The sequence below is a fragment of the Bicyclus anynana genome, chromosome 18 (genome assembly GCF_947172395.1).
Source record: "Bicyclus anynana chromosome 18, ilBicAnyn1.1, whole genome shotgun sequence".
Taxonomy (NCBI): Eukaryota; Metazoa; Arthropoda; class Insecta; order Lepidoptera; family Nymphalidae; genus Bicyclus; species Bicyclus anynana.
In genome coordinates, this window is record NC_069100.1 from 6,423,534 (window position 1) to 6,436,033 (window position 12,500).

General features: G+C 45.1%; 2 protein-coding genes and 3 non-coding genes across 5 annotated transcripts in view; all 5 read right to left on the minus strand.

Annotated features, from left to right (window-relative positions):
* The window catches only part of LOC128199073 (large subunit ribosomal RNA), a 3,923-nt gene extending 2,906 nt beyond the window's left edge, over positions 1-1,017 (minus strand). The window contains exon 1 of the ribosomal RNA XR_008251774.1: positions 1-1,017. This exon is cut by the window's left edge and continues 2,906 nt beyond it. This is a non-coding gene — a ribosomal RNA (large subunit ribosomal RNA).
* Positions 1,018-1,361: 344 nt separating this feature from the next.
* Positions 1,362-1,518, minus strand: LOC128199120 (5.8S ribosomal RNA). Its single transcript, XR_008251797.1, has one exon. It is a non-coding gene; the product is annotated as a 5.8S ribosomal RNA (ribosomal RNA).
* Positions 1,519-1,683: 165 nt separating this feature from the next.
* LOC128199025 (small subunit ribosomal RNA) lies at positions 1,684-3,586 on the minus strand. Its single transcript, XR_008251729.1, has one exon. It is a non-coding gene; the product is annotated as a small subunit ribosomal RNA (ribosomal RNA).
* A 1,378-nt stretch (positions 3,587-4,964) lies between these two features.
* On the minus strand, positions 4,965-6,157 carry LOC128198961 (uncharacterized). Its single transcript, XM_052886970.1, has 2 exons — positions 5,935-6,157; positions 4,965-5,650 (listed from the first exon to the last, which is right to left on the minus strand). The coding sequence occupies exons 1-2, from the start codon at positions 6,155-6,157 to the stop codon at positions 5,196-5,198; spliced, it is 678 nt and encodes a 225-aa protein (XP_052742930.1). The 3' UTR covers positions 4,965-5,195.
* LOC128198975 (uncharacterized) lies at positions 5,630-11,513 on the minus strand. The gene is made up of 2 exons (XM_052887052.1): positions 9,029-11,513; positions 5,630-7,410 (listed from the first exon to the last, which is right to left on the minus strand). Exons 1-2 carry the CDS (start codon positions 10,355-10,357, stop codon positions 7,282-7,284), a joined length of 1,458 nt encoding a protein of 485 aa, XP_052743012.1. The 5' UTR covers positions 10,358-11,513; the 3' UTR covers positions 5,630-7,281.
* Positions 11,514-12,500: the final 987 nt, after the last annotated feature.

The window sequence follows — 12,500 nt, forward strand, 5'->3', positions numbered from 1 at the left end:
GGGAGGCCGACCGGGACCGGCGCTCCATCCTCCCTACGTTCACTTTCGTTGCGCCTTTCAGTTTTGTGACAAAGACAACTCAATGACTCGCACACATGCTAGACTCCTTGGTCCGTGTTTCAAGACGGGTCCTGCGAGTGCCCGAAAATGACTCATCGCAGACTGAGACGCGCACGGTCCGAGACGTCACGGCTGCGACAGCAGCGGCGCCGCGTCGCGGTCCGCGCTCAGGCAGGACCGCGACCTTCAGTGTGTACGGCGCGAGCTTGCGTCGGGCCGGACGCGCGCGAGGCGCGTGCGCGGTTCACTTCTATACCGTCCGACAGCCGGCCGGCCACCGTCGCGGTCCAGCGGAGGGCGCGAGCCCGCCGCTGGGCGAATCGGACGGCGCTCAAGCCGACGTCGAACGGGTCGCGATGCATTACTGAGAGAGAAGTGCACGACGCCGACGGTACTGGACGGACGCGACCCGTGCCGCGCCGCGGCACCCGCGAGGGGGCACGCGCGCGACATCGAGGCGCGCGCCCGCGCGCCGTCGGATGTCGATGAATCTCTCCGTTCGTTCATTCGAGTTTCGCAGGTTTACCCCTGAACGGTTTCACGTACTCTTGAACTCTCTCTTCAAAGTTCTTTTCAACTTTCCCTCACGGTACTTGTTCGCTATCGGTCTCGCGGTAATATTTAGCCTTAGATGGAGTTTACCACCCACTTAGGGCTGCACTCTCAAGCAACCCGACTCTGAGGAGCGTCCCTCTCGCCGCCTCGCTCCGTCGCTACGGGCCTGGCACCCTCTACGGGAAAGCGGCCCCGTTCAAGACGAACTTTGACGGGAGCGGCGACGGCGAGATAGCGGAACCTCCCGAACACCACATCTCCCGCGACCGTTAAAGCCGCGCGATTCAGTGCTGGGCTGATTCGCGTTCGCTCGCCGCTACTGACGAAATCCTGGTTAGTTTCTTTTCCTCCGCTTACTAATATGCTTAAATTCGGCGGGTGATCCTCCCTGATCTGAGGCCAACGATAAAAGTGGAGGCAGACGCGATATCCGTCGGCTCGACGGCGCCGTTCGCGCACGCGAGCGCGCTCCCCCGCCGCGAGGCGAGAGGGGCGCGCCGCGAGAGCGCACGGCGCCGCCGCGCGAGTCCGGACGTCGAGTCCGCCTACGCGTGCGCGTCAGCGGCACGCACGTACACGTGCGCGCGTACGTCGCCACAGATTCACCGTAAACGGAAGCGGACCTGCGGAGCGCGTGCGCCGCCGCCGATCGAGAGACACTCTCGTCGAACGGCGCACGCACGCACTGCACCGGACGCGCCACGTGTCGCACTGTGTGGACAGTGTGGTGTGTGTATTTATGCAGCCGGCCCTCAGACAGGAGTGGTCCTGGATGTTTCTCCACGGACCGAAATGTACGTTCGAAATGTCGATGTTCAAATGTGTCCTGCAGTTCACACTATGACGCGCAGTTAACTGCGTTCTTCATCGACCCGCGAGCCAAGTGATCCACCGTCCAGGGTAATGGTTTTCGTTTTCTCGTTTTTTGTTGTGCACATGCGTTGTCGTTTTGTTGGGTGGTACGAGTGAGCGAGTGAGTGAGTGAGTGAGTGAGTGAGTGAGGTTAGATCGGTGCGTCTCTGACAACACGAGCACGCGCAAACGCAAACATGTGCGTACGCGGTACGTTAATGATCCTTCCGCAGGTTCCCCTACGGAAACCTTGTTACGACTTTTACTTCCTCTAAATGATCAAGTTTGGTCAACTTCCCAGCAACGCCGACGGCCGTGAAGCCACCGCGTGTCGGTCCGAAGACCTCACTAAATCATTCAATCGGTAGTAGCGACGGGCGGTGTGTACAAAGGGCAGGGACTTAATCATCGCGGGCTTATGACCCGCGATTACTAGGAATTCCTCGTTTATGGGGGATAATTGCAAACCCCAATCCCCAGCACGAAGGAGTTTCAACGGGTTGCCCGGGCCTCTAGGCCAGGGAGAACATGCTGATTCCTTCAGTGTAGCGCGCGTGCGGCCCAGGACATCTAAGGGCATCACAGACCTGTTATTGCTCAATCTCGTGCGCCTCGAAGACGCCGGTCCCTCTAAGAAGAACTTTAATACGCCGCCAGTGAGTTGCGCGACCGGAGTCGCGCACACCTAAATGACGACGCCTATTTAGCAGGCTAGAGTCTCGTTCGTTACCGGAATTAACCAGACAAATCGCTCCACCAACTAAGAACGGCCATGCACCACCACCCACCGAATCAAGAAAGAGCTGTTAATCTGTCAATCCTTCCGGTGTCCGGGCCTGGTGAGATTTCCCGTGTTGAGTCAAATTAAGCCGCAGGCTCCACTCCTGGTGGTGCCCTTCCGTCAATTCCTTTAAGTTTCAGCTTTGCAACCATACTCCCCCCGGAGTCCAAAATCTTTGGTTTCCCGGAAGCTGCCCGCCGAGCCATTGTAGTAACGTCGGCGGATCGCTAGATGACATATTTACGGTTAGAACTAGGGCGGTATCTAATCGCCTTCGAACCTCTAACTTTCGTTCTTGATTGATGAAAACACCTTTGGCAAATGCTTTCGCTGATGTTCGTCTTGCGACGATCCAAGAATTTCACCTCTAACGTCGCAATACGAATGCCCCCAGTTATCCCTATTAATCATTACCTCGGAGTTCTGAAAACCAACAAAATAGAACCGAGATCATATTCTATTATTCCATGCACGAAATATTCAAGCGGCATTTTGAGCCCGCTTTGAGCACTCTAATTTGTTCAAAGTAAAATTGTCGGCCCATCTCGACACTCAACGAAGAGCACCGCGATAGGATTTTGATATTGAACCGTCGCGTTAACGACGGCTCACCGACGATATGCTCCGCAGACGTGTCAGTATCACCGCGGATGCGGTGCACCGACAGCGCGGCGCACAAATGCAACTACGAGCTTTTTAACCGCAACAATTTTAGTATACGCTATTGGAGCTGGAATTACCGCGGCTGCTGGCACCAGACTTGCCCTCCAATTGTTCCTCGTTAAAATATTTAAAGTGTACTCATTCCGATTACGAGGCCTCGTAAGAGTCCCGTATCGTTATTTTTCGTCACTACCTCCCCGTGCCGGGAGTGGGTAATTTGCGCGCCTGCTGCCTTCCTTGGATGTGGTAGCCGTTTCTCAGGCTCCCTCTCCGGAATCGAACCCTGATTCCCCGTTACCCGTGACAACCATGGTAGTCGCAGAAACTACCATCGAAAGTTGATAAGGCAGACATTTGAAAGATGCGTCGCCGGTACTGGACCGTGCGATCGGCAAAAGTTATCCAGATTCATCAAAATTAACGACTTCGGACGCGAGGCCCTCCGTCGATTGGTTTTGATCTAATAAAAGCACTCGTCCCATCACTGGTCAGAGTTCTGATTGCATGTATTAGCTCTAGAATTACCACAGTTATCCAAGTAACCGAGTAAGATCTAAGGAACCAAAACTGATATATTGAGCCATTCGCGGTATCGCCTTAATACGGCTTGCACTGAGACATGCATGGCTTAATCTTTGAGACAAGCATATAACTACTGGCAGGATCAACCAGGGAGCAGATATTGATATTATTATCTAAGCTCTCTTCCCCCCGCCACACGACCCACAAACACACACCCACACTTCGTCCCCAACCCGGAAGCTCGACGGACACACGTCGCACGCGACAGGCGGGGGAGTGGGTGGTGGTGTGCGTGCGTGGCAGAGGGCCTCTGAAGCACGTGATCGCGCCACGGCTCCGGCGAACGGAGCGCGGCGCGGTGCCCGACATTGTGCAAGAAGAGCGTACACGACGCAATCTCACAGGACACGTCCTCCGACCGCACAGAAAAGTATGCCATTAGACACTCTCGCAGTGCTGTCGTCGGGTCCCAAAGAAACTTGAACGTTCTATGAACGAGACGTACATACCACACACGGCGCTCCACTGCTAGAGTGAAGCCGTAAGTGTTTTAACAGTGACTCTGCGGAAAACCACACGTGGGTCGTCGCCCGGAGTGTGAGAGACCGTCATCCAGACTCTCTGATTGCTCAATCAAGTTGGGAGTACACATTGTTCCAGGGCGACACACGATGCCGCCCCGCACACAGTAAATCAAGCTACCGACACCGTGGTTTGTGAATTTCTCGCCGTACGACGATTATACATACTACACGGGGTGTGGAAAAGCGTCAAACGCGATTCCGTCGGTTGCAACGCCGTTGTTTTTTTTTTTTTTGAACGTACGCGCGCGCACGCACCACGTTGTACATTCGTATATATACATACGTACACACACATATAAATTAATATATTAACATGTACGTACGTACACGTATATATTCAATTCAAACGTATCGCAAAAACACGATAACGCGCGCACACGCACAACACGCGCCGTGTCACGTCGACACCCGAGAAGAAAAGCGAGCGCCACCAGACTCTCACACAATCACCTCAAACGTCGACGCGCCACGACCCTGTCATAGTAGTAAACGCGCTGACGGCGCAATCTGTGTACATGTGTATGTGTTATTTTGAACGAATCAAAAAATCGAGCCGTTCGTTTATTGTGTGTCCCGAAAACGGGCCGGAAAAACATTTTCGACTACGAAAATGACTCGGAGGGGGGGGGGGGGGGGGGAGGTGTTTCGTGAACAACTTTTTCTACACTTTCTACTCGACTAGTTGTTGTTGTTGTTGTTGTTGTTGTTGTTGTTGTTGTTGTTGTTGTTGTTGTTGTTGTTGTTGTTGTTGTTTAGGGTATTTACATTTTTAACCGACTTCAAAAAAAAAAGGAGGAGGTTAAGGTTAACCCAAGTGTTCTTAGTTAGGTGAAATGAAAAAATAAAAAAAAAAAACCAACAACACTACCTGTGAGACGCTATATAGAGTCGAAGTGAAAAAAAACTTTTTTTTTTTTTTTTTACTATTTGGTAAAGAAAAACTTGGAGAAGGTTGAAATGGTTTATTGCAATTAAGGTTAGGTACTATGACAAATTGGCAAGCTACAACCGTCTCGTGCGCGCGTTAGTTGAGAGTGAGGTCATTTCACGGTCGAGTGAATGACGCCGCTGTATTTCCAACCCCTTGGCCTTTTGAATAGCAACGACAATGCTTCAAGGAATCAGCAGACTTTTAGGAAGGCGCGAACATAAACTCCCCCCCTGGAATACTTCCAGTATTACAGTGTTTCTTGACACAGTAGAGGGCACAGCTTCGTGAGAGCCCTTCGTACGTCTCCTTTCTGCGTGGTGATGTCGGCTACTCTGGATACGCCATCGACGCCGGGAAACAACTGTTTCACTCGTCCCATTCGCCAGTGAAGAGGGGGACAGTTTTCTTCTCGAAGAAGCACCAGGTCTCCCACTTGAAGTTTTTCTCCGCCGTGAGTGCGCCACTTGGAGCGGTGCTGCAACTCGGAGATATATTCGTTTTGCCACCGTTTCCAAAAATGCTGACGGGCTAGCTCGATGCGTGCGTAACGTTGCAGGCGAGAAGGGTTGTCCATCTCCAACGTTGGTTCCGCTAGCGATGTCAGCGGCCTACCGATCAGGAAGTGCCCTGGGGTAAGGGATTGATAGTCGTTAGGGGAAGAAGAGATAGGACACAGAGGGCGGCTATTAGAATAGCTTCCACCTGTGCGAACAAAGTAGACAATTCCTCATACGTTAAATTGGTATTGCCCATAACGCGCTTTATGTGGTGCTTAGCTGACTTGATACCAGCTTCCCATAGGCCTCCAAAGTGAGGAGCGTAAGCTGGAATGAAGTGAAATTTTATTTGCTCGATAGCCGCAAAGTCAGAGAGAAAATTCGGTGCCTCTTTTAAGAAATTGGCTATTTCTTTGGATGCTGCGATAAAATTTCGGCCATTATCACTAAAAATCTCCCCAGGTTTTCCACGCCTGGCTATTAGCCTACGTAAGGTCATTATGTACGCCTCTTTAGTCAATTCCGTCACTGCTTCCAAGTGTACGCACTTATACCTGAAGCAAATAAACAGACACAAATAACATTTGGATGCTTTAGCCCCACGACCCTTTCTATTCAAAATGGTGAACGGGCCCCCGAAATCCACGCCTAAAGTCTGGAAAGGAAATGCTGGTGTGGTGCGTTGCGATGGGAGATGACCCATCATTGGCATTGCAGTTTTTCCTTTGAGACGCTTGCACGTTATACAGCTACGCACGACACGACGCGCTAGGTTTCGACCGCCTATAGGCCACACGTAGTTCCGAACCACGTATAGCAATAGTTGAGGTCCTGCATGCATCTGTTTAAAGTGCTCGTATTGAAATATTAAGTATGTCAAATGATGCCTTGAATGCAGTAAGATAGGATGTTTCTTGTCGTAACTATAATTTGAACATTCAAGTCTACCACCAACACGCATAACATTTTGTTCATCTAGGAAAGGCGTAAGCGCTAGGAGGGTACTTTTTGCTGAGATGTCGCGTTTACTTGATAATGCATTAACTTCTTCGAAAAACGATTGGATTTGAGCAAATTTACAAAGATAAATTAATGCTAGGCTCAACTCGTCAACTGTCAGAGGACCGTTTCTTTTACTTTTAGGAAATCTCGTATTATGAACAAAACGCAATAAGTAAGCGAATGATCTTTTGAGCCTCATGAAGTTAGAAAATCTTTGGAAATCAACAAACGCCTCTGACACTTGAGTTGTGTGAGCTTTTATTTCCGGCAACTCGCACTCTGATTGTTTGTTCAGGACGGGCCATTCGGAATCAATTTTTGTTAAAAACTCTGGACCTGACCACCAAAGAGTTGATGCTCGCAGGTTGGTAGCCTTGGTGCCACGTGAGATAAGGTCTGCGGGATTTTGATCTGTTGGCACGTGACGCCAATTCGATGACAGAGTTGTCTCGCAGATTTCTACAACGCGATTGGCGACAAATGTTTTTAATTTGTTCGGATTTGTGAGTAGCCAACCCAAAACAACACTGGAATCGCTCCAATGAACGCAGCAATCGACAGTGCACCTCAGGGACTCTAGCACAGACTTGGATAAACGAGCGGCCAAAAGAGCTCCCAAGAGCTCTAAACGCGGAATCGTAATAGGTTTATTAGGATTAACTTTAGACTTCGCGCATAGTAACTTGACTTCTATTTGCCCGTCACAACTAATAGATCTGAGATATAGGCAGGCACCGTGAGCTGAAATAGACGCATCAGAGAATGAGTGAAGTTCTATTCTACTAGGAGAACTACAGATAACTAACCTTGGGACCTGCAACGATTCAAGTTTTGTCAATTCTGTTCGCAAGTCTTCCCAAGCTCGCTGAAGGTCCGAAGGCACTGGCTCATCCCAACCAATGTCGCGACGCCACAATTCTTGAATAAGCACCTTCGGTCCAATAGTGCATGGGCAAATAAGTCCTAGAGGATCAAACACCTTGAAAGAGCTTGATAAAATTTCTCTCTTGGTTACTACTTTGTCAGTGTCTTTTGAAAAATCCATTATAACCCTTAAACTGTCGGTGGATGGCCTCCATTGCAGACCGAGAGTGCTTGTGGATTCGCTTAGCGTTAGTGTCTCTTGAGGATTTATTAAAGAATTTTCGAAAATTGACATGACGTTAGATTTAAATTTTCTTAAAGGAAAGCAACCCGAACGTAAAACAGAAATAATCGAATCTAAAATATAACGTAATTCTGATATGGAGTCGGCTCCTGTCAGTAAATCATCCATATAGAAATCGTGTTGAATTATCTTTTTTATTAATTCATCCTCGCATTCCTCTCCTAATGTCCAAATACACTTTGTGCTTAAGTAACTAGCGCTCGCGAAACCGTAAGTTACCGTATTGAGTCTCAATATCTCTAGCGGTTTTGACTCGTTGTCTCGCCATAAAATGAGCTGAAGATTACGATCGTCTTCGTGCATAGTTATTTGTCTAAACATTTTCTCTATGTCACCTGTCAACACGTATTTGTGTTGACGGAAACGCAATAAAATAGAAAACAGTGTATCTTGAACTCGTGGTCCAATGAATTGCAAGTCATTGATAGAGATGCCTGACGATGTGGAAGCAGAACCATCGAATACTACTCTTAATTTAGTGCTTTCGCTTTGTTGCCTAAATACTGGATGGTGGCTTAAATAATAGGACGGTTCCGATCTGGGTATGTTCACAACAGAACAGTGGTTCAACTTTACATACTCGTTAATAAATTCAACGTACTGAGATTTGAGCTGTGGTTGTGTTCTAAAACGTTTTTCTAAATTTAAAAATCTCTTTTTTGCGATTATATAAGAATTTCCTAAGGAGCTGGGGGAATCTTTTAGAGGTAAACGAACGCAGAATCTGCCCGAAGAATCACGTGAGGTGTGAGTCTGGAAGTGACCTTCACAAGACTTCTCTTCGACACTTAATAGACTTCTGGGTAAAATTTCTTCCAGTTCCCAAAATCGGTTCAATAGTTTTTCGAGGTTATCTGAATGGGAAATTCCGACTTCAAAATTGCAATTGATTTTACTAGGAAGAGTTCCTGAATGACTAGGGCCAGACAAAATCCAGCCGAACTCTGAACTTATTAAAAAAGGTTTATTTGTACCTAACGATTGTCGGTCAGTACCTACGATTTGCCAAAAAATATCAGCGCCGACCAGCACGTCTATTGGTGACGGCTCGTAAAAACTAGTGTCAGCCAACTGAATATCAGAAGGAACTCGTAAATCGTTTGTGTATATTAGGGTTTTTGGAATATTTCCTGTTAATTTTGATAGCACTGGACAAGTTAATTTAGTTGAATAGTTACTAAATAATGATTTAAGTTCGAACGTACACATCTCTGTAACAGAGCAAGAAGTTGAGTTTCCGATACCTATCACATTAATGGGTTTTATAGGCACAGACTCTAAATTTAACCTTTGTTGCAAGCCCTTTGAAATAAAACTAGATTCCGCACCGCAGTCTAGTAATACGCGTGCTACTACGAATTTGCCGTTGGCTGGGTTGATCGCTTTTACCAAGGCAGTAGACAAAATCGTTACCTTTCTGTCATGCTTAGCAACGTTAACTGTAAGATCGTTAGATGCCTTAGCTGAGTTGCTGAACGTTGATTCCACATTGGTTTGTGGAACAGGTTTTTGGTTATTACTGCACACCATCGTGTTATGTCGTCCCTTACACTTGCGACAAGTCCCACTTCGACAAAAATATGCACTGTGCCCGCTGCGCAAACAGTTCCTGCAAAGTTTCAAACTATTAACTAGAGCCTGTCGTTGGTCTACTGATTTGCTTTTGAAAACTTCGCAATCATATATGCGGTGTGATCCATTACAGGCATCACACGTTACATTAGATTTGCCTTGAGTATCTGTGACTACACGGGCGGCCATAACGGATTGTGATCGCCTTTTCTTGCCGTTAAAATCAGAAGTCAAATTACTAGTGGTACGCGAGTGGTTGTAGGATTCCAGAACATCGGCACGGTCTTTAAGGAATTGATTAAATTGTTCTACCGTAGGGGATCCCTCAATGGAATTTCTAAATTCTTCCCACTTCATGCTAGTCTGGCTGGGAAGCTTAGAAGAAACAATGTGAACTATGATAGTGTCCCAAAAGGAGGTTGGTTCGCCTAAGCTGGTTAGAGCACGTAAATTTTTATTTAGAGTATCAACGATTTGTCTTAAAGCCTTATCTGTCTCGCTAGACTTTATTTCAAAATTTAGCAGTGCATTCAGGTGACTCTTAACAAGTAAACGCTTATTGTCGTACCGCTCACGCAATAGATCCCACGCCTTATCGTAATTTGCTTCAGTGACTTCTAAATTGCTAATTACTCTTGCAGCCTCACCTTCCACATACGAATTAAGATAGCAAAATTTGATGGGCGTTGGTATTCGTTTGTTATCGTGAACTAAAGAACAATATAAATCGCGAAATTCGAGCCACTTGTAGTAGGAACCATCAAATTTTGCAATCTGTATAGTGGGAGGCTTGAAACCTATGCCCGTTTGCTCTTGGCAACAATGAGAGGAAGAACTGTTAACGTCCGTAACGTTGTTTCCCCGACTATGTCTTGTTTGATACTGCTGACCCGTGGCAACCAAGGTGGCAAACTCGAGTTCAATTGCATCACGTTCCTCAAGCTCATCGTCCATCTCAGAAGCATTTAGAACCTCAATCTGACTTTGCAACTCGTCAAAAATGCTACCTAAACTCTCAATTTTGCCTAACTGTATCGTTAATTTTGTCATTTCTACTTCACTTGGGGACTTTATAGACTCAAAACTATGTAAAAAATTTCGAAATTTAGTTAATCTTCCTTTAATTGAGCTTCGTTTTACGTTCAGCTCCTTTAAAGTCGCTTCAGACATTGTAAATACTCTAAAATGCAAACTCAATCACAAAATTGCAAAAAAAACGATTACGCTATTTGAAGCTAGGCAAAACAATACGTAGCTCACGCTCCTCCTTTGTTTAAAAACCGGTTCCTTATCGCTTCGGCCGGCCGGGTCGTCGGTATAATGTCAGCTGTCGCTGCACCTGAAATTGTGATATAATTCGTGAAATTGTGATGTATTTCGTACTAAATAAGTGCGTTTGAGTTATCTTAATAGTGTGTTTCGCAAACAAATTCGTTAACTTAATAGTCTAGATAGAAGTAAGCTTAACTTTAAATTTAAAAGGAACCTATTTTGATAATAGATTTAAATTAAACATCTTGTAAATATTATAGTTATTAGTTACTCAGGTAGTTTTTAGTTTTATAATAAACTTAGTTTAGTTTAGTTTTATTATAAGCAATTTTTTAACTATTATTTGTTAGCTAGTGAGTTCTCAGTTATGACTATAAGTTCTAGAAATCTAATTAATTTAAGTAGTACTTGTAGGTAAGTAAGAACTGTATTGCATAATTTTGTGTTTTGTATTAATGAACTTCTATACAGATACTTATGTAGGTACCTATATTGATAGTTGCAACTACAATCTAAACCGTATATTATTTGTATTTTGTTTTTAATTAGATTTAGCCACTAACTGAGGTCCAGTGGATATAATTGTAGGTAGGCACGTACGTACCTATACTCCTTTGTACTCGTAGATGAATTGCCACTCTTGCGCACACAGAATGAAAACTATACTTAACTACTTTACTTTACTACTAGACAGAAGAACTAGGTAGGTAGGTAAATTAGGCTAGGACTAGGGCACTTAGCTGATCGGCTTGCGCTGCGATGCCGGTGGCCGAAGATCCTCTTGAGTTATTTTAGTCCAGGGAATTTGACTCGTCCTGTCCACGGTCGCCACTTTTCTTATGGTAAAGAAAAACTTGGAGAAGGTTGAAATGGTTTATTGCAATTAAGGTTAGGTACTATGACAAATTGGCAAGCTACAACCGTCTCGTGCGCGCGTTAGTTGAGAGTGAGGTCATTTCACGGTCGAGTGAATGACGCCGCTGTATTTCCAACCCCTTGGCCTTTTGAATAGCAACGACAATGCTTCAAGGAATCAGCAGACTTTTAGGAAGGCGCGAACACTATTGCAACATGTTATTTTAACGTGCAACCAACAAATATATCTATCGTAACTGAAAAGGTGTGAAATAAATAAATTAATTAAACAAATAAAAAAACCCGACTGCATAAATTATACAAAAACTGAAAAGAAAATAACAAGCTCAGTCCACGTGTGTAGAAAGCAATTAGAAAATTAGAAAATTAGAAAACAGTCGGGACCTATTATTATATTGAATAGAATGATGTTCGTCTACATTTTTTTACAGGTCCCGACTGTTTAAATAATTTATTTATTTACACTGTACGATATGTGAAAGCATGAAATCTAATTTTATGCAACTGGTTACGAAAATAATGAAATTAAATTATCATAATAGTACAGCGGTGTATATCGTAGTATTTAACAAATTAACAAAACTTAACATTAGTTAGTGATAATAATTTAATAGGTTTAACCTTGGTAAGCACAATATTGAACGATTCACCACTATAGTTAAAAACGAAAAAATATGTGAAAAAAAAATCAAGAGCTTTTCAAAGTTTGTATTTTAATTTTTTAATAAAACATGACACTGGATTGGCACCGCCTTCAAACTGATCAGAAGGTAGCATATGGGTAAGATGTTATTTTTATTTTTAAATTTTTAGTGTTAGCACACCTAATGAGTGTGAACACAAATAGAAACGTTATTTTCTTATAATAAGTATCTAAGTCCTATAATCCCAATTTTAATTTTATTTAATTTTACCTTAACTCATATACAAAATTTCACTGCCCCTTTATCCACACGTAATATGAATATTGAGAAAAACGTGAATGGTGACTGTCCCCCGTCTTCATCACCAGACCCCCTATGCAGTCACAATCCATATGGTTCATCAAGTCCAAACACAAGGTAGCTACTGTGAACCGTCGAGGAGTTCCCTTAACTCCCCTTCATCTTCGTCACCAGACCCCTAATACAGTCACAACCTATCCAAGGTGGAAAGTTCTCATCAA